General features: G+C 36.2%; 1 protein-coding gene across 4 annotated transcripts in view; it reads right to left on the reverse strand.

The window, feature by feature from the left end:
* Positions 1–22,720, reverse strand: part of NGLY1 (N-glycanase 1) — a 57,057-nt gene that overhangs the window by 15,534 nt on the left and 18,803 nt on the right. For all 4 annotated transcript variants that reach the window (XM_021678807.1, XM_021678806.1, XM_021678808.1 and 1 more), the window contains 4 exons: positions 15,177–15,342; positions 4,741–4,963; positions 2,212–2,333; positions 1,075–1,220 (listed from right to left, as the gene is read on the reverse strand). In XM_021678807.1, coding sequence (XP_021534482.1) covers positions 1,075–1,220; positions 2,212–2,333; positions 4,741–4,963; positions 15,177–15,342 — 657 coding nt within the window. The remainder of the gene's footprint in view (positions 1–1,074; positions 1,221–2,211; positions 2,334–4,740; positions 4,964–15,176; positions 15,343–22,720) is intronic.

The raw sequence follows: 22,720 nt of genomic DNA on the forward strand, positions 1-22,720 counted from the left end.
TATCATTTGTCATCAGGGAAATGCAAATGAAAACCACAATGAGATACCACCTCACATCTATTAAAAGGGCTAAAATTAAAACAAAAACAAAAACAAAAACAGATAACCATACTAAGTGTTAGCAAGGATACAGAGAAACTGGAAACTCTCACATACTGCTGGTGAGAATGTAAAATGGCACATGACTTTGGAAAAGAGTTTAGCAGTTTCTTAAAAAGTTAAACATACACCTACCATATGATCCAGTCATTCCACTTCTAGGCATTTACCAAAGAGAAAAGACAGCATATGGCGATATAAAGACTTGTGTGTAAGTGTTTACAGCAGCTTTATTTGAAATAGTAAAAAAACTGGGAATTACCCAAATGCCCATCAACAGGTGAATGGATAAACAAACTATGGTACATGCATACAATGGAATACTCAGCAATACAAACAATAAATTATTTTTTAAAGGATTTTTAAAAATTTATTTGAGAGAGAGTGGAGTGAGCAAGAGAGCACGAGTGGGGGAGGGGAAGGGAAGACGGAGAGGGAGAGGGAGAAGCAGGCTCCCCGCTAAGCAGGAAGCCTGACACGGGGCTCGATCCCAGGACCCTGAGATCATGACCTGACCTGAAAGCAGATGCTTAACCAACTGAGCCACCCAGGTGCCCAAAAATAATAAATTATTGATATGTAAGAACAACATGGATGAATCTCAGAATAATTATGCTGAGTAAAAAACAAAACCAGACCACGCTCACCAAAAAGAACATACACTGTATGATTCCATTTTATATAAAACTCTGGAAGTGCAGATTAATCTATAATGAGAGAAAGCAGATGCATGGTTGCCTAGAGAGGGGAAAGAAGAAGGGGTAAGAAAGGACATAAGGAAACTTCCAGGGGCAGTGAGTATGTTTACTCTCTTGACTACAAAGATAATTTCATGGGTGCATACAAATGACAAAATTTATTAAATTATACATTTTAAATATAAGCTGCTTATTGTATGTCAACTATATCTTCAAAAGCTGTCCAAAAGGAATTATATTTCATTCTTAGAAAAAATTTTTTTTGCTTATGCCGTACCTCATCCTTAGAAAATGCAATGACGTAGGAGAGCTTCTTGCCCCACCCTATTTCATAAAGGAGCGGCTTATCACACACGTCTTCACATGCGTCACAGTGCAGCCACCGCTGCTGAGAAGGAGAATACACTTCTGTCCAGACATGGTCTACTCAAGAGACAAGAGAGCAACACAAAGAAAGGAAATAAAAGTGAAGTTTCTAAAACCAGAATGATTTCCAACAACTATACGCAAACTCTTAAGGATCATGTCAGAATATGTAAAGGTCTTAAATTTTAGTTAATAAGTCTGAGCATTTTGGGGCACACGAGACTCTAGAATACTTGTTTTAATTTTTCTGTCTCTTTGAAATCCTTGAAAATGTTTTTGGAATATGTCCTTTAATGCAGTCAGTTTTAAGCTTAATTAAAAATAATGTGAGCTGTAACTCTAAAAGGCGAACATACTGAACAGCAGCATCAAAAACATCAGTCTCAGTCTTTGCTGACATGAAGGAGCTAATGCCACTTTTGAAACTGCAGTCTCTTTTGCCCTTTAATACCCAGAACCAGTAGGAGGTCTAACAAAGGATCTCTGGTTATTGATGTTCTATATTTGATTGTAAGAGAACAGGAATTGTTAAGTGAAGATTTCATTTTATCCTAAAAAACAACAGAAACACAAGTAAAATTCTGAGAACAAGGGAAACAACTTTTTAAAATGAAGATGAGAAGAGTCATTTCTAAATAAGGACAATATAAATTTCACATGGTTTTTATTACATTTTTTTTTGTATACTGAGGTTTAAGATCACTACATCTTTTATACTAATCCCTACAAAAATGAAGATTTCTAGAGCATATTACATATTATTATTCATATGGAAAAAGCATTATTACAAGTGTCATGGTAAATTGTTTATAAAAGAGTGTTTGTAGTGTCATGTTTAAAGTACCTGGCAAAATGGTAAGTGTACTACAAAAATCTTGAGATCCCCACAAAAATCTTATGAGGCTGATATTATTGTTATTTTAAAAGAAGGTAAATGGAAGTTCAGAATGACAAGGCCAGAAAATAACAGAAAATGATGAGCCCAGACAATAAACCCAATCCTGAAGTCTGCACAGCCCTACTACTCTGCTTACACTATGTTTTGTACCTGTATAATCCCAAACATAGCGAGCTTCAAACCCTAAGGCTCGGCAGCACAGTGTAAAACAATTGGCCCACTCGCCACACCGTCCACATCTTGTTTCCAAAAGTTTCTCAGGGTTATTATATCTGTTTTAAAATAACCATAAAAAAGCTTTAACAAAATCAAGAATTTTACACAATTTATATTACCTCTGTGCTAAACAGTAAATATTTCTTCATTTCACATTTTTGAAAATTATTTTTAATAAAAATATAGTTGACATATAATATTATATTAGCTTCATTTCACATTCTTAGATAGTGATTAAAGAACCTAGACTACATGAGGCATTATGTTAATAGAAGCTTTAGTGAAAAATGATTAAACAGTGGTACAGCCTTCAAGGAGTTTACAGGCCTTAGAGGAAGAAGAAATTAACACAAATAACTATTACATGGCAGAATGTGACAAAACCATACAATAGGTCAGATCTGAATGTTATGGGAGAGTGGTTGGGAGGAGAGCTTGTATTTAAACTGGCTTTGAAGGGCAGATTAGATCTGGACAGGCAGAGATTCTCTAGGAAATCTGCTTAAAGCATTAGTATTATTCTAACAAGTGGTATAATTAGCTCATGATTTAAAAGGTAAACAACTTTAACAAACTACTCAATAAAGATTTTAAAACTTAGTGAACTCAATTCTACTTAAAATACTACTTTTCTGTCTAATGATTTTTTAAGATTTTATTTGTCAGAAAGAGTGAAAACGAGACAGCGAGAGAGAGAGCGAGAGAGAGAGCAAGCGAGCGCACAAGCAGGGGGAGTGGCAGGCAGAGGGAGAAGCAGGCTCCCTGCTAAGAAAGAAGCCCAACTCAGAACTCGACCCCAGGACCCTGGGATCATGACCTGAGCCAACACTTAAGCGACTGAGCCACCCAGGCATCCCTCTAATGATCTTTTTGATTGAGCTGTTTTCCTTCTTAGTGACTTAAAGGTGCTTGCTAATTTGGAAGTTGTTTTTTGAAAGATGTTTGTAACAATGTTTTAAAAAGGTACTCCAATTATAAAATTATCATAAAATTGGAGAATACCAAATTTTGCATACTGTGTTGAGAAGGATCTCGGCTGATAAAGCTAAGCAAGAAATGTGCCCTAGCTGAGCAGAGATGTTGGCCATGAGCTTGTGGAAGGAAACCATTTGATGAATAAACTGGCTCGACAATGACAAATTTGTCTTAAGCAGATGCTGTTGCTTAAACTAGCTAAATTAAATGAATTTAAAATTAAGTAGTTAAGTAACTGAAAAAAGATGTAAATTTACATGAAGAAGTAATAATGGCAGAATTAGAGCATCCTATGCCTCTTCTATATACTACTTGTGCCAAGTTGAATGATCAGGTTAGCCTAGAATTGATAGTGTTCATCATCCCAACTCTACATAGACCAGCTAACAGTTAAACAAGCAAACAAGTAGAAAGGAAAACAGTAAATAACTTTGTTAGCCTGTGCCCCTCCACACTGCATTATCAGTTTGTATCTAACTGCCTAGGCAAGTTTATGAGGAAAGAGATTTAATTATATATATTTTTTACCTTCCAATATTTGCAAAGTACCTGTGCAAATGTATGCCGACTGAAGAAATAACTTGAACTAATTTTATATAATTCCTAGATATTGAATTCTGTATATTCTATCTTGTATATCAGAGGGCTGGTTCCTAGTTAGGACAAAACTGAGTCCCTAAGCTCCAAAAATTAGGTATTTCAAATACTTGGTATCTTTTCTTGACCAATGATACAGCCAATGTTTATAAGTATTGTCAATCAAAAAAAATTGATAAGAGGCTTGTGAATTGACAGTAACTGAAAAAAGTTAACTGAGAAGTACAAACTTCTTTAGTTTAAAATTTAGATAATGAGAATATGTTAGGTTGGGCAGGGGAGGCACCTGATTAAAACAAAATTCTGTTGTTAAAAAGAAAATAATATGATGGTACTATACTTCTACCTTCCATATTACCATCTGATGATTATTTTAAGTACAGCATTGTCTTTACTGTCACAATTTATCAGTATTATTATTAATGTTGCTAGTGCTCTTTTTATGTGCTATCAATCATTATTAAAGTTATCAGAAAGTTAAAAGTTATAAAATTAAATGAACAATACCAGATTTACATCATTAAATGTGCTAAGACTATACTCAATTTATATTCCAGAGCAAGAATAAACAAACTTTTCCTATAAAAAGGCAGTAATTATTTTAGACTTTGCAGGCCATATAGCCTTTGCTGCTAGTATTCATTCAACCCTTCCACTGGAATGTAAAAAGAGTTACAGATCATAAGCACACAAATCAGCATAAATGTGTTCCAGTAAAACTTGACTTATAAAAATAGGATGTGGGCTGGATTTAGCCTGCCAGCCACGGCTTGCCGACCTCTGTCCTAGAGGAATATATTTCTAATAATTGAAGAGTTCATTTAATAAAAATTCTTTTCTAACCATTCCATTAAGAGATCACTCTAACTTTACTGTGCAGTGGACACCCACCTTGGGAATCGATTGCTGAACTGGCATGCATCACAGTAATGATCTTCTACTCTGTTTGCATCCCACTTCATCTCATCATCATTGGGGAACAGTGATTCACCTCTAGACTTAGTCTGGCCACCACATTTGCTGCACAAAATGTCATTCACCCATTGAAAAAATTCTTCCTTAAACCAGTGTAAAAGCTCCAGCAGAAGAAAATCCTCATCATTTACATTAGTACCTGAGAAGTTAAAACAGAGTCAAGTAAGATCTAAAGCTGACAAAAACTATTTTATTCTCGAATATGGAGCCGAAATATGTGAAAATATGAGAGGATCTAAAAGGTTTTCACAAATATGATGCAAGAAAAGAACTGTCGGCATATTGTGAACCAGGCTGAAATACGATGACATAATACATTGTACATTTATAGCAGTAGGACATTTACCACTCTGTAACCTCTAACCAACATTACGTACTAACAAGTGAGCTGAACACAACCACCTCTCAGGGAACTATGGTCAATGTGTATTTGCTCTTAAAACACAGCGAGGTTAAGAAATCAGCTTAATTTTTAAAAACATTTAAAAAAGACTACATTCAACTTGTTATCAGGTATATACACAAGTAAACAAGAAACAATCACAAAATCACAAGCAGAAATCACAGAATTCCAGACACCTTAAAAAATCAACCTACCAGCTTTTCTATCAGTGTTTCAACTATACAGTATAATCCATCTGTGAATACTCACCATAAATCACCTAAAAACACAACAATGTCTACACAGTATATAACAACCCTGGAAAGTAAGTATGGCCTATAATATTATATAAAATTGTATCTATTTATCAAATAAAAAGATGTCTCTTGACAATATTCAAGACTGTGGTACCTCTGGGAAGAAGAGAAGGAGAGGAGAAAAGAATCTGGGAGACACACACAGGGAGTTCTCATCTCTTTCTTGTTTTATTATTAAGAAGTGATCATAATATGAAGGAAATATATGGCATAATATGAAGATCTAGTAAAGTTTAACGCTGGTCATAGGTGTTTGATACATTATACTCTATTTCTATACTCATACTCTATTTCTGTTTGATATAGTGCAAAATGAAAAAAAGCTATATTAGGAAAAAACTAGAGAATATAAAGGCCAGAAACATATTATGTTCCTGGTTGGGAGAACAATATTCCAAAGTTGTTAATTCTCTACAAATTAATCTGTAATTTAATGTAAACCCAATTACAATTATAAAATAATTTTAAAAGTATTTAATTTAAAAAATTTAATTAAAAATTTATAAAATATTTTTTCATAAGATTTGACTAAGAACAATATGATAAATTCATTTAGTACATGTCAAAACACATCACAAAATTCTAATAATCAAAATATTGTGATACTGGTGAAGAACATACAAAGTAGATCACTGAAACAAAAGAATGACTCCTGAAAAACAGATTTCTAAGTGATACATAGTATCTAGTAAAGTTAGCCTTTCAAAGTAGTTCTAAGGAGATGGACTGTTCAATAAGTGATTTGGGGACAATATAAAAATTCTATATTGAGAGAAGGAATACTATAAAGGTAATAGAAGTTACAAAAGAATACGTTTATGACTTTGTGATAGGGAAGGGCCTTCTTAAACAAGATGCAGACTGTGAAATCAATAATGGGAAAAAATAAACTTTCTTATATTTGAAGTTATAGCTTATGAATTTCAAAAGATACACTAAATTAAACAAAGAACACTGGGAGAAAAAAAAATGTAACATATCTAATAAAGAAAAGTATCCAGAATATATAAAGAACTTCTGTAAATCGTTAAGAATATTAGCAAATCCATTAGAAAAATTCAAAGTCTAGAAAAGAAGTCCAATAATTTCATTAAGCGGAAATAAATACTCTCGGACACTTCTGATGTGAACTGAAAGGCAATTTGCTTGACAGGATCCTTTACAGTGTCAAAGTCACACACCCTTGACATTTTTATATTTATCTCAGAGAAACACTTGTGCATATACACCATAAGGCATGCTTTACAAGAATTCTCACTGCAGGAGCATTTAGAATAGAGAAAAATGGTAAATAATCTCAATGTCTATCAATAGGAAACTGTATAAATATTAGTATATGCATACTATAGAACACTATGGAGGGTTAAAAAGATTTCTAAGACAAGTTAGTAACTGAAAAACACCAAGAAACTGAAGATATATGGGATGATAAATTTTATGTAAACCCATACAACTTAAACTATTTTTTTCAGGTAACTATTTATGGGTATAAATACACAGGAGAAGATATGAAAAGGAACGTCTCACATGATAACAGCTGTTACCTATGGAAGAGGTGTAGGACCGACTGACAGGTAGAATTTAGCTTTTCTCATATAATATGAAAGTTTGTATTTGATTAAAAATGAACTTTAGTAATACAGCACTGCCACCGTTCTTCTCTATCAAGTGCCTAAAGCAGAGTAATCTTTTTAAAAATGCAAGGTAGATTATATCACTCAAAACCCTCCAATGAGGTTTCCATCTCACTCAGGATACAATTCAAAGTCTCTACTCTTATTCTTTGTTATCACAGCTGGTCTCCTCTGGTAGGCTGAACAACAGTCACCAAAAGATAGCCACATTCTAACCGCTGGAGTCTAGAACTGTTACCAAATACAGCAAAAAAAGAAAAAAAAAGGTCTTTGAAGATATGATGAAGTTAAGGACCTGGAGATGGGGGGATTATACTGGGTTATCTGAGTGGACCCTAAATGCATACTATCCTTCTAAGAGGGAAGCAGAGAGAAATTTTACACACACACAGAGAAGGCGATGTGATAGCGGAACAGAGAGAGATATCGTGGCCCCAGTGACACTGACTATGGCCTTCTGGTTTCCAGAACTGGGAGTGAATAAATTTCTGTTATTTTAGGTCACCCAGTTTGTGATAATTTGTTACAGCAGACAGAGGAAACTAATGTACCCCCTTTACTTTTCTGACCTCTGTCTTGTTCATTCTGCTACAGCATCAGGTCCTCCCTGTCATCCTTTCAATGCGCCAAGCTCACTCTCACCTCGGGGAGCCTTTGCAGTTGTTGGTGCCCTCTACCTGGAATGGAAGTCACTGCTTTCCAGAGAAGCCTTTTCTGACAACCCTGTATCAAAAAGCATCCTTCCTAGGCACTCTCTGTACTGTTATCCTGACCTGTTTTGGTCTTCCCGGCACTTATCTACCCGTTCTATTTGAGTATTTGGGATTTTGTAGTCTGTCTCACCCCATGACAGTAGGGACCTTGAGCTGTGTTTGTCACACAATAGGCGCTCAGTATATATCTGAATGAATGATAGAAGGACTAAACAAAGAAGCCTCATAATATTAATTAGAATTAATACTGTTGACCAAATAGTCATTATCAAATTGGGAAAAGAAGGGAAAGGAAGACAGCACCCTTGTGCTTCTGTGTTATATGTACTCCAGGTATAGAGCGGCAGACTCCCAGTTAGAAGTAGGACTATTGCACGGAGAGTGAGGCCCACCTGAGGGTCAGTGCTCCTTGATCAAGCAATGTCCTGAATTATGGCTCAGAGAAATGCAAGTGGAATCCTGTCCATAGAGGATAAGAGCTCAGAAAGCTCAGAGGTATGGGGCTTAAAGAGAGGCTCGACTTAGATGCTGAATTCTTTTTTATTTGTTTTTTGGTTTTTTTAGCTACTAAATTTCTGTGAGAATATGGAGAATATATTAGAGTGTGGAGAGTACATTTTAAAATTATAATCAAGACTTCAGATTAATACATTTAGCATCTTCAAAAATACCATACAATAGATTTCTCATAACTTTCCAGTAACAAAGATAAAATTAACAAGTGTAGGTCTTAACTCCATTCTATGAAAATCACAGACATTAGTGTGCAAAAGAGGGAATGAGAAGAAAATCAGTAAAAACATCAGTACAGGTAGCCTCATCCTTCGACACACTTTAGTACTCAACATTCTTCCTCCCATGTCTTCATATTCAATTTAGTGGGCCAACATATATTTTGTTTCACTTTCCCAAAATGACAGGGTTCTTTCCTCTTCACGAAAGGTGTTTCGCCTATATCTGGAACACTCAATCATGACAAATCTTCAGTCTTCCAAGCCAGAGCTATGGAATCATGCTTCTCTGAGCCTCAACTACCTCTAAAGGTATCTCAGTGGGTAGGGTTCCCAGGTCCTCACTTCTGCTTCAAACCAGAACACTTTTCCTAGTTTAGAAACCCAGAGTAAGATTTAACTTGGGGAGAAAATGAAAAAAACAAAACAAAACAAAAAAACCACAATCATGAATGAGAGAAAATCACCAACCTGGACAAATGAGGCTTTGTCATCATCTCAGAGCCAGATAGTCACTGGGGCAGAGGGTGCTAGCTGCCACACAATATCCAAAAGCCAGTACTTGATTTACAGAATTCTAATTTATTTGGGATGGCAATGCATTAGCTAACAGACTACAGATTAAGTTTGGGTGAGAGTCCAAAAAAGGCTGCTTCAAGAGAACAGACTCAGTGGTTCCATTTTGCTTTTTCTCCCTTTCGTCTTCCTGATGCCTGGTCTGCAGATATAGTGGCTGGAGCTTTAGCAGTCATCTTAGATTATGAGACGTAACCTGCAGAATGGAAACCATGTATGCCAGAGCCAAAAGACAGAAGGGACCTAGGCCTCTGATAATGTTTCAGAGCTTACCACTAGCATCAGACTCCCTAACTCAATAATTTCTTACATGAGAAAATAAATCCTAAGCCATTGGGGTCACAAATCCCATTACTCACAGCCCAGTCTAACCCTCAATGATCCATTCATTATGTCTATAATACCACTTATTTCACTATATATTTGAATCTCCTCTATTTATGACTGTAACTCTTTCAGTATCCTACTGTTTTTGTGGAACAGTACCATCTAATAGAACTTTCAGCAATAATGGAGATAATTCATATCCACAATGTCCAACAGGGTTGCCACTAGTCACTTGTGGTTAATAAGTACTTAAAATGTGTTGACTGTAACTAAAGAACTGGATTTTTAATTTTTTAAAACTTAATTTAAATATAAATACCTACATGTATTTAGTACTAGTACTGTCCTATCTTCTAGAACCTTTGCAATCCTCCCTTTCCCCCTTGCCTTTTCATTCTGGGAAATCTCATTTACTTGCACAGTTTTACCTATCACCCTAAAGTGTACTTCTTAACAGAATTCCAGACCTACATTTTCACCTGGTCCAGATAATGGCCAGCAGTTACTTTATTTTTTTTTTTATTTTTTTATTTTTTTTTAAGATTTTATTTATTTATTTGAGACAGAGAGAATGAGAGAGAGAGAGCATGAGAGGGGGGAGGGTCAGAGGGAGAAGCAGACTCCCCGCCGAGCAGGGAGCCCGATGCGGGACTCGATCCCGGGACTCCAGGATCATGACCTGAGCCGAAGGCAGTCGCTTAACCAACTGAGCCACCCAGGCGCCCGGCCAGCAGTTACTTTAAACCACTTCCCTTCAAAGCCTGTTCCTATTGACTCCTCTAATCTTCTAGTTGCCTGAATTCAAAACTGGAAAGTCCTCCTTGACACTTTCCTTAAGCATACACAATGCCTTGTCACATCAAATGTACTTACCAACTGCAAACAACATGTATTCTATCATCCCAATAACTCACATCCATTTTCTCCCCTGCTGTCACAATACCCTGTTCACCCTAATTCCTCTCTATTACTACTGTGTTTCAACTGTTCTCTTCTTGCACTCTCTTATTCTTGTTCATCTTACAAGGTATTGCTAGATCAATCTTCCTTAAGCACACCTCTGATGTCACTCACTTGCTTAAAGCTTCAATGGTTAATGCTGCTGAATTAAGTAACCAAGAATACTTGACTTTCCTGAGCAATCGCTTTATTTCCTCCTTGCTAATGAATAGATCATACAACATTTTTGCTCTATGTTCAATCATACTAACATTGTAATGTTAGCCTTACACTAAGACATGTACATCCTTCTCATTTCTTTGGTCCTTATTTTCTATTTCAAAACTTTGTTAAAAGTATTCTTTGTTCCATTTTATCTCTAGTTCTTTTTGGAAAGATTAAAAATATAAGATAAATTCAGTACACATTTCTCTGCCTGGAATTCAGTGTCAACGAAAATACGATCTCAGCCTACTTGATCTCTCACTACTGTTTTACCCACTCCTTACACTACACACAGCCAGATTTTATTATTCATTGTTCCCCACATAGAATCTAACTTTTCTGCCTCCACACATCCTGTTAACTACATTTGGAACAATATCCCTGATCCCTGCCTTAATAAGTCCTTTGGCATCTTAGATTACTATTCCAACTCATCCTTTATAACCTTTTTTTTTTTTTTTAAAGATTTTATTTATTTATTTGACAGAGAAAGACACAGCGAGAGAGGGAACACAAACAGGGAGTGGGAGAGGGAGAAGCAGACTCCCTGCCGAGCAGGGAGCCCGATGCGGGACTCGATCCCGGTACTCCAGGATCATGACCTGACCCGAAGGCAGTCGCTTAGCCAACTGAGCCACCCAGGCGCCCCCTTTATAACCTTTAAAAAAAAAAAAAAAGCTCAGTCTTTTACTGATTTTCATAATACCATTCTACCAACCTGATACGTTATTTCTTTCCTACTTAAATTAAAACTCTATTCTAGTGCTTTTAAATTTTAAGTGTGAAAGAATATACAGACAAATCTCGTAAGTCATACTATGATATGAAGTTATAGATGGCGTATCTTATCCCTATTTTCCAAATTTTCTACCAAAAAAAAAAAAAAAAGCCATGTATTACCTTTAAAATTAGAGGGGAAAAAAAATGCCAGGCAAACGTCAACAGGGACACTGCTAATTGTGTCTCCTCTGTGGGGCTCAGCTGAATGACTAACACATAAAACATGCTTCGGTAAGTACCTGTTAAACAGGCATTTATGTCAGGGATCATCTGAAGGAACACAGTACTTTAATGTGGACAGGACCTTTGTGATCACATGTTAATAAGCATTCTTATTTCATTAATAGTAAAAAAAACTGTTAATCCAAGAAGATGAAGAATTGTCTCAAGGTCTCACAGCAATGTTGTTGAATTAAGTCTAAGCCCCAGAATGGTCTTCAAATACAAGAATATGACATAGTATAATATTATAATAAAAACAAAACTACCAAAATACAATGGGCAGCAAAATACCTAAACAACATATATAAGAAATGATTAAATGATTAAAAAAAGGAAAAGAGTTACATAATTAATCCCTCAGAGAGACTTCCGGTTTTAGCTCTGACATGTAGAGCTTAGAGTTGTCATTCCCATCGTTACGAAAACAAAAAACTGAACAAACCAAAATCACTGACTTTTCTTGAGCTCCTTAGAATTCACAGGGCAAACTGTCACCCTGAAATCTGGAGAGACAAGACAAATACAGAGAATCTTAGCCAAATACACAGAATCACAACCAGCCATCTGCTATATGGAACAGAAGCCACTGGAGTCATAAATTGGTAAAAACACTTAAAACGATAATTTCGACAAATTGCTGGAGGCTGAACATGGACTAGCTTGAGTAAGAAAAACAATCTTAGGAGGGGTTCCTAACACTTTTGCGGGTTTTCCCTCCAAGAATCCCACTAGGTTTTCCTGGTGAAGAACCAAAAAAGATCTCCTTAAAGCTCTGAGAAGGAGGAGAAGATTAAGAATTGCAAAGTATGCCCAGAACGTTCTTTACAATAAAGGCCTACTCTTCAGGGAAAAAGATTTTACCAGACCCTTTTCTGAAGTGGGGAAAGGGAACTTCCCTGACTCTAGCCACTTCTAGTCTTCCTATCTCATCTATGGAGGGAAAAAGTTAAGAAAGACTTGGGAAGGTCAGAGGCCTGAGGATACAGGCCCACTAAAGCACTGAGACTTAATCATCAGATTACAGGGGGCTTCTACTCCCCCGTGCCTTATCACTACTCCAACGAGGCTCTGGTGTAACAACAATGGAGTCTACTAAAAGATGCAGACTGTATCTAAGGAGTTTTTAGAAAAGCCCAAAGACAACAGGGGAGACAAGAAGAATACCAGAGGAAGTCTGAAGCTTCTGACACCTACAGCTAACATTAAACATAGCCCAACTCCTGGTTAAATGGACATAAGACCTTACATAAAGGGCCTATTGACCTCAGCTCCTACTACCCAATGATGCATCATGTCTAACTTCCAACAAACAAATACAAGATGTGTTAAAAGGCAAGAAAAATCAGTCTGAAGTGATAAAGTATCAGAACCACCCAGATTTTGGAATTAACAAAGAATTTAAAGTAACTCTGATTAATATATTAGGTGCTCTCATGAAAAAAGTAAACAACATGTAAGACAGATGGATAACGTAAATAGATTTTTTTTGTTTGTTTAGAAGCTTTAAAAAAATCTAGAGGAAATGCTAGAAATCAAAAACACTGTAACAGAATGTCCTTCATGGGCTCATCAGTAGATGGGAGACAGCCAAGGCCAGAGTCTGTGAGCTTGAAGATAGGTTAACAGAAACTTCCCAAACTGAAAATCAAAGAGAAAAAAAAAAAAAAAAGGCACAGAACTGCAGGAGAATCTCAAAATGGACCAGAACATCTAAGAACTGTGGGAAATTGAGGCAGAGACAGATAAAAGTAAAATAGGATACATTCATTTTGGAATACAGAAGGAAAAGAGAGGAAGAAACAAAAGAAATATCTGAAGCAATAATGGCCAAGAATTTTCCAAAATTAATGAGATTCCAAACCACAGATCTAGGAAGCTCAGAAAACACCAACCAAGCAACTATACCTAGGCATGTCATATTCAAACTGTAGAAAACCAAAGACAGAGATAATCTTTTTTTTTTTTAAAGATTTTATTTATTTATTTGAGAGAGAGGATGAGAGGAGAGAGAGAGCACATGAGAGGGGGGAGGGTCAGAGGGAGAAGCAGACTCCCTGCTGAGCAGGGAGCCCGATGCGGGACTCGATCCCGGGACTCCAGGATCATGACCTGAGCTGAAGGCAGTCGCTTAACCAACTGAGCCACCCAGGTGCCCCAAGACAGAGATAATCTTGAATAAAGCTAGGGATGGGGAGTAAGTTGAGGGGATATGGGGAAAACCTTACCTAAACAGGAATAAGGATGGGAATTATAGCAGACTTCTTGTCATAAACAATGCAGGCAAGAAGACAGGAGGGTAAAATATTTAAAGTGTTGTTGAAAGAAAAACTTCACCAACCTAGAATTCTATATCCCAGTGAAATTATCCTTCAAAAGTGAAGAAAAAATTAAGGGTTTCTCGGGCAATGAAAAACTGAGGGAATTCATCTCTAGCAGATCCGCCCTGAAAGAAATATTAAAAGAAGTTCTTTAGGAAGAGGGAAAATGATATAGATCAGAAACTTGGATCTACAGAAAGGAAGCATCAGAAAAGGAATATATGAAAGTAAAAGAGAATCTTTTGTTTTCTTATTCTTGGCGTAAAAAGTAACTTCTTTAAATAATAACAATAGCAATGTACTGGGTGATTACAGCATATGACAGCAATGTTATGAGGATGGGAGGGAAGAATTGGGATGATTCTGTTAAAAGGTATCTGCACCATACATGAAGCAGAATAGTGTTTTTGAAGGTGGACTCAGTTAAAACATTTATTGCAAACTAAGGTAACCACCAGAAAAATTACATAGTCCCCTAGAAAATATATTAAGAAATGACTTAGATAAAAGCTAATTACATAAAAACTCAAAGTAAAAATGCTACCATTGGAAAAATTTAACAATTAAAATCCTAAGACCATTAATGGTAACACACAATTATTGGTTGATGAATGTGGTAGGTATTGTTCTGAGCCATTTACATGTACTATTTCACCTATTTTTAAAAATCATCCTATTTTCAAATGAAGAAACTGAGGCATAGAGATCAAATTACTTGCTCAGTTAATGCACAGTGAAGTGGCAGAGCTGAATTTATTCCCAGGCAGTGGACAGCACTGGATGAGGAAGAACCATATACCAGTAAATACTATCTTTATTATAGACAAAATGAATCAATGGTCTAATCATATGGATTAATCTTGAATGTGGTTTCTAATTCACATTAAAATTCACTAATAATACTATCATATGTTCCATAGACTTAAGTTCTATTATACCTAAAAAAACTCATATACCAATGATTAAACTGCAAACACATACTGAGGTTTAAAAAAAAAAAAAAAAAGATGTGTTAATAGATATGTCTATGAGGTACATGCAGTAAAATTTTACTACTGCTGTACTTCTTAAAAATCAAAACAGAAATAGATTAGAATTTTATGATGTATACAGCAAAAGGCAGCATTTCAGTGTTTCTCTTTAGCAATGATGTATATTTAGCAATGAATGGTTATATAAAGCCACTACCTTTATCCAATTTTCTAGCTCTAGATATCTTTTCTTGAGATCTCCTTTTTAGTTCTTGGACTGGAATACAAGCCAGTGCTTTCTCCTGGAGAGCAAGGTTCTCATAGACCAGCACATGCTGAATGTTGGACCGGAGAACTTTTAGAATGACTGAGTCAGTAGTAACCTAATAGAAAAAAAAAATTGGTTAGCTTTTCTCCATATGCTACAAAAATAACACATAACTGAAAACGGTGGTTCTATGATTTCATAGATAAAGAGGAATGTATGGATTCACTGAAATATAATAATACTCAAAGGCTATACAATATGTTTTAGGAGATACCCATATCTGTGTCACAGTCGAAGATATATCTATTCTTTTCTCTGAATATATTATTGAGGATATATTTAAACAGAGATATGCTAGATTCTTGATTACAAGTTTGGATCAAGATACTGCTCTGAGGGGCACCTGGGTGGCCCAGATGGTTAAGTGGCTGACTCTTCATTTTGGCTCAGGTCATTTTTTGGCTCCAGTAATGACTGTGAAGTCCTGGGATCAAGCCCTGAGTTGGGTTCTATGCTCAGCAGGGAGTCTGCATGATCTCTCCCTCACCCTCGGCCCCTCCCCCGGCTCATGTGCACCTGAGTGCTCTCTAAAATAAATAAATCTTAAAAAAAAAAAAAATAGTGCTCTGAGCAATGCATCTGACAGCCTTTCCAGTTCAAATCCCTGCAAGTAACATAATTAAAACAAAAAACAAAACAAAACAAAACTCCATATGGCATTAGCAAAGGAGGAGTACTCTTAAGGGATCAGGACTTTTGAGAAATTCCTGAAAGAGGAAAAACAGACACAAATGGATTAAAGGAAAAAACTATAGCAATATGCCCCCCAAAAAGAGTGGTTATACAAACTAAAGTTTTCAAAATAATCCCAAGAGCAGAGGAGCCACAGGATCCAGATAGAAAAGGGCCTTGGAACAAACATTAGTGACACTGGCTGGGCTCTGCAGGAGGAATAGCTAGACATCTTCCTCCTGTCCCCATCCCATCATTCCTTCTCAACAAAGAACCATGCTTCTGAGAAGTGAGGGAGCTGCTTAGATTTCCAAAAGGAAAGAGAAACATCCAAGCTCAGAACAGTTGCTTCTGGTACAGACCATCTTGTAGCATGTTCTACCCCTCCCCACAGTTGCTAGAAGCAGATGCTGCATTCACAGATAGGCTAGCAGGAGCTCTCAGACTCACTGAATCTGTAACAATCCATACTGTTGCAAAGATGCACTAGAATCAACATCAGAAGAACTAACCCTGTAGCCATAGCAGCAAGTCTATCTTCAGAGATTCGACAGTATACTGTATTCAGAGAAAGACAACCATGGATCTTGGAAATTAACAATTTAAACACTGAAATAAGAAAGTACACATGGGGCGCCTGGATGGCTCAGATGGTTAAGCGTCTGCCTTCGGCTTGGGTCATAATCCCGGGGTCCTGGGATCGAGTCCCGCATCGGGCTCCCTGCTCCTTGGGAGCCTGCTTCTCCCTCTGCCTCTCTCTCTCTCTCTCTCATGAATAAATAAATAAAATCTTTAAAAAAAAAAAAAAAAGAAAGTACACATGGTGTCAAACTGTAGAATAAACATAGCTAAAGAGTGATCAATTAGAAGACTGAGCCAAAACATTTTCTGAGAACGTGGCACACAAAAAGCTAAACAGACACTCAAGATAAGTCCAAACGTTTCCAAATCCAGCTGACAGGAAGTCCAGAAAGTAGAGTAGAAAACAGTAGAAAAGATAAACGTTTCAAAGAAATAATGGAAACCAATTTCTGAGAGTTGAAGAAAGAGCCAGTATGAATGGGGGGATAAAACAGGGCATAGAATAGTGACATTTCATAACAGGTAAGTAGAAAAACAAAATTCCAAAAGCCTTTTATGAATCAGACACCTCATTAGAAACAATGAAGCAAAATCTTTGAAATTCTGAGGGAAAATGACTGGGAACACAGGATTCCTACCCAGCCAAATTAATCACACAGGAGGGCAGAATAAGTCCGTTTTCTGATACGCAGCAGTATAAAAGTGTATCACTCCTAAATCTTATCTAAAAGAATTCTTAGAGAAGTTATTGTCCCCTCAAAATATAATATAATCAAAGTAAATAAACAGATCACCCAGGAGTAGAAACTGAGATAAAAGCAGCAGGAGTTAAAAAAATAAACTAGTAAAACCTAAGTTCTGATTATTAAAAATAATTGAAAAGCAAAATCTCAAATTTTCTCATAAAGAAGGTAGCAGGGAAGCGAAAAGAAAAAAGAGTAAAAACTTTCTGAGGTTCCTGTCTTGTTATGTTAGTAAAAAAATATAAAAGTAAGTATTTGCATTAAAAATTTAAGGGTAGTAATAGAAGACTAAAAAAGAAGATATTTAACTTTCTAACTTTTAAAGGGAAAATAATGGAAGAAAACTGTTCTCAAAACAAAGATGGAAAAAAGGGAAAAAGCAAAAGGACACAGGCAACACAAAATAAGATGTCAGAAATAAATTCAAACATATTAGCAATTATGGTAAATATGAATGGATTAAATGTGTATATTAAAAGGTAGACATAGATTAATTTAAAAAATAAAAACCATTATCAAATCCTCCCTGACCTTATCCAGGATTTTTTAAAGCACTGGGGATGGGTGCATAAGACATGATCACTTCATTGTCTAAGGGAGGGAAAGGCATTAAATAATGACAAAACCACCATTATTAAGTCAACAAATATTTGTGTATAAATGTGTGTGTGTGTGTGTGTTACATACTGGAAAAATAATGGAGAACAAAATAGTCAAGGATATTATCCTCACAAAGTAGTCTATGGATACAGAAACTAATACTGGTACAACAATGTTCATTTACTCAAATATATAATGAGCCTTTATTATTTGCTAGTTACTGGATACAATGGTAAGTTAGATAATTTATTCATGGGTGTAAGAAGAGTAAGCAAATACAGAGGATAGTGACACTGTACAACAGGGATTCTGAACCTAGAATTCCCTGAAGAAATATTTTTTATATTTGTGGCAAAGTACTAAGGATAAGAAGCTAACAGGAAAGGGAAAAGGCTAATCCTATAGGAAGGAACAGCATACAGGTAGCTGGGGAGTGTGTTTATGGGAACAGGCTTAGGAAATTATGTAGGATCAGAGAGAAAATCCGGGTGTTGAGAGCATGGAGAACGAAGGGGAAATGGCGGAGAGAGAAAGCTGAGAATGAAGCTGAATTGGTAAGTGGCTAGATCTTTCTGGTCTCTTTCCATTGTAATGGGAAGCTATTAAAGACACTTAAGCAAGGGAGTAAAACCATCAGATTTACATTTTCAGAATATCACTCTAGCTGTAGCTAGAGAAAGGAGGTTACAGATGATCCAATGGAGGCCGACTGCAGAACTCTGAAAGAGCTGGTGGCTTTAGTAGAAGTAAAGTGTAAAAAGAACTTAGGAAATAGGATCAACAAGTCTTGGTGACTGCACTGTGGAGTCGGGGCAGTTAAAAAAGTAGAAAAATACATTCGTAATGATCTGTGGATTTTGAGTGAGCAACTAACTGGGTCAATGGTTGAACCACTTATGGTAGAAGAAAAACCAGGAAATGATTGACTGAGCTAAAGATGATGAATGGTCAAGTAAAAATGAACTGAAAATAAGTATATTAAATTTAGCAGCATGGAGATTTTTGATGATCTTAGGAAGATTTCTGATAGTGTTAATAAGGAAAACAAGTTGTAAAAAACGTAGTTGTGTAACCGTGTCCCCAAGTGGCCTAAGAGTACCAAAGCAGCTGCACAAAATGGTCTACTGGAAAGTGTACAGAAAATATTAGAACTCCTATTTATGTTTTTTTTTTTGCCAAAAAAATAAAGCAATTAAGTTATAATAACATTTAGTATTTGGGTGATCTGTGGCTAGCAAGCTAGCCTGAGGAGAGAAAGGACCAAAGTACAGAGGGAGTTAACAACAGGCATGTTCACTCCTACTTCTACTCTTACCATATTACAAGGTTTTGCGATTCATATGTGCCTGGCTAAGTGAATTTATAGATTATGTTATATAGTTTTCACTAATGAACCCTCAACCCAGCTGTAAAAGATTATAAAGACTGGGGGCACTTGGCTGGCTCAGTTGGCGGAGCGTGCAGCTCTTGATCCTGGGGTTGTGAGTTCAAGCCCTGAGTTGGGTGTGATTACTTAAAAATAAAATCTTAAAAAAAAAAAGACATCTCATCATCCTAAATTATGTTCTGAAGGTCTTTTGACTATAATACTGTGATTATCTTTATTTTAAAAATTTATTTATTTATTTATTTAAGAGAACACCAGCGGGGAGGAGAGGCAGAGGGAGAAGCAGACTCCCTGCTGAGCAGGGAGCCCAACGTGGGGCTTGATCCCAGGACTCTGGGATCATGACCTGAGCCAAAGGCAGACATTTAACCAACTGAGGCACCCAGGCGCCCCTTACATCAATGATATATTAATACATTTTTAAAAATTAAAAATATTTACTCAATAGCTTTTGTTGACATTGTTTCCCGATACAGTATAATGGCATAATGGTATATGTATATAATTTATAAACAAAAATATATATTGAAAGGCTATGCTCAAACATTTTACTGATACGGTACATGATTAAAGAATGGAAGCTTGCTAGACAAGTATGTGAGAAGTAAAGATATAGTGATGAGTACAGGGAGCTCTTCCGGAAACTTGCTGTAAAGAAATGAGAAATAGAGGACATGTAGGATCCAGGGATATTTGTATGCTGGCTTGTTTCTCAGATAGGAGAGTTTACAGGAAAGGTTCCTAAACACTGATCTGCTTGTGAAAAATACAGATTCCCCAATTCCTCCCCATCCCTTTCTGATTTAGCCAGTCTGGGGTTACATCTAGGAACCTGAATGTCCAGCTCATCCTGATGCCAACAGCCTAACCTTAGATAAAAACTGGCCTTTATAAACCAAGGCTTCAATGCCAATGAGAAGAATCCCCAAGAAAAGAGGAGGTTCAAGACTGCACACAGTCCATGTGAGATTCCACAGTGAGCAGAGAAGAAGGGATGCAGGGACAAAGGAGGAGCTGGCTTTTGTTCGGAGCAGACATGGTTGCCCAACTTCCAGAAGGGATGAGTGCAACAGATGACTGAAGAAACTTACTGAAGATCTAGTGATGAGAAATCCAGGGTATTCCCAACAGGGAGGAATATGCTCCTTTACCAGAACTGATACAGAAACACACAAAACAGGTCTCCATTTTTAAAGAATTCTTACAAAAAGGCAGAGCTATATTTTTGTTATTGTTCTTTAATTAAACGCAGGTTTTCATTTACTGAGAGAGGTAAGGACTCATCTAGAGAACTTTTAGTTTCAATCTGATACTTCCAATCTGGAAATTACCTCATTCGTTGGCACTCAAACAATCCTGAACAATAGAGTTTATTTTCTTGCCTTATTTCTTTACATATTCTTTGGCACAACTCCATACACACTAAGAGATAAAAGCAAAGTCTGCCGATTGCATGGCAACTACAGCAGCTGGGCAACCAGGTACACAAGGCAGCAGTTAACTGCCTGAGGGGGGTGAAGTTACTTGGAGTACAAAGAGAAGTTCAAAATGTGCAATCTGTCTGGTTTTAGGTAAAAAAGATGGTTTGCTCCACTGATCATACTTAGATTTCAATTATTTTGGTTTCTAATGTGAAATATATTCAAGACTCTTCATAAGAAAAAAATATATAATATGTATATTTTGTCAAATCATGTGACATAACCCGTGGAAGCTGGATTAGCAAATTTACTTCTTTAATAAAGGACCAGGGGTCCTCAAGCCCACCAGTCTTCCTTCTACCTTTATGTAGCCTTTTGCTTTTGTGACTTTTAAATTTAGAACCTGTTTTTAAGCATAAAAGTTCTGTTTAATAATTTTTTTTTTTTTTTTTTTTTAAAGATTTTATTTATTTATTTGAGACAGAGAGAATGAGAGACAGACAGCATGAGAGGGAGGAGGGTCAGAGGGAGAAGCAGACTCCCTGCCGAGCAGGGAGCCCGATGCGGGACTCGATCCCGGGACTCCAGGATCATGACCTGAGCCGAAGGCAGTCGCTTAACCAACTGAGCCACCCAGGCGCCCTGTTTAATAATTTTTTAACCTTGGTTTTAATCAGCGTGCGACTTCAATCATCTTATTTCTTACAACCCCTCCCCTTTTTTCTATTTATAAAAGTAAATGTTGTTGTAAGAAATTCTCAGGAAATACTGAGTGGTATAAATAATAAGGAATCACCTGTAATTTCACCCTAAGATAAAATTATAGCTAAGATGTCTGTGTATAGCTTTCCAGACCTTTTAAAAATGAATATGTTTATGTATGTGCATTTTTAATAATGAAAATTGAAATATAATATACATATACACAACATATGTTGTTCAATTTTGGAATTCCCAGTTTACCGTTTTTTCCCCATATAATAACTCTCTTAATGCCAAAATAGACCACAGCATCATTTTTAATGGATGCTAAGAATTCCGGTATACAGATGTGTTGTAATTTAAGTGATCTGGTATGCAGTATATTTTACCTTTAAGAATGGTAGGTTCACAACAAGAAACTGGACATTTAAATCTTATGTCCAAATAGAAGACTTCTTCTCTAAAGAGATCATATAAAGATCCAGACTAAAAGGTTTCTTATGAGATTAAGTTTAAAAATAAACCAACTCATAAAAAAATAAACCAACTCATTTTATCATTGTCTAACAATACAATATTATATTTATAATTTCAACAGAATAATTTCAAATGATAATTCTTTTAAATAAATAAATGCATACCCACATACACAACGGGCAAGAATTTCTAGAGTGATTAGAGTTGATGAAAAGTCCTTAACAATTCTATACACATTTTAAAAGTAGGCATGTGCCAAATAAAAGTATGCAGCTAAACTAGTTGTGTAATAACTGAAGGCTTATTTTAAGCAAATCATACTTCAGAATCACGTATTTTCAACCTAGATAAAGTTGCAAAATTGGAAAAATAATGCTTTTAACATTCTAATGTTCTATGTCTTTGAAAAACTATCTCTGCTGTTTCGAAACTCCTTTTCAAAGGCAAAGGGTATAAAAATATATAAAGGGTTATTGGGAAATTATGTCCTTTAGGAACACTAAACACTCAGCATGTATAACCAACAAATTTAAAAGTCAAGTGAGTCATTAGGGAAATGCAAATTAAAGCCACAATGAGATACTACCTAACATCCACTAAAATTGCCACAATAAAAAAAACATAGTGTCAGTGAGGATATTGAGAAATTGTAACATTCACACACTGCTGGTGAGAATGTAAAATGGTGCCACAACTTTGGAAAACAGCTTGGCAATTTCTTAAAACATTAAACATAAACTTACCATACAGCCTAGAGGTTCCACTCCTAGGAATCTACCCAAATGAAAACACACCCACACAAAACCTTGTATGTGAATGTTCACGGCAGCATTATTCATAATTGGCAAA

This window comes from Neomonachus schauinslandi, chromosome 1 (assembly GCF_002201575.2).
Source record: "Neomonachus schauinslandi chromosome 1, ASM220157v2, whole genome shotgun sequence".
Lineage (NCBI taxonomy): Eukaryota > Metazoa > Chordata > Mammalia > Carnivora > Phocidae > Neomonachus > Neomonachus schauinslandi.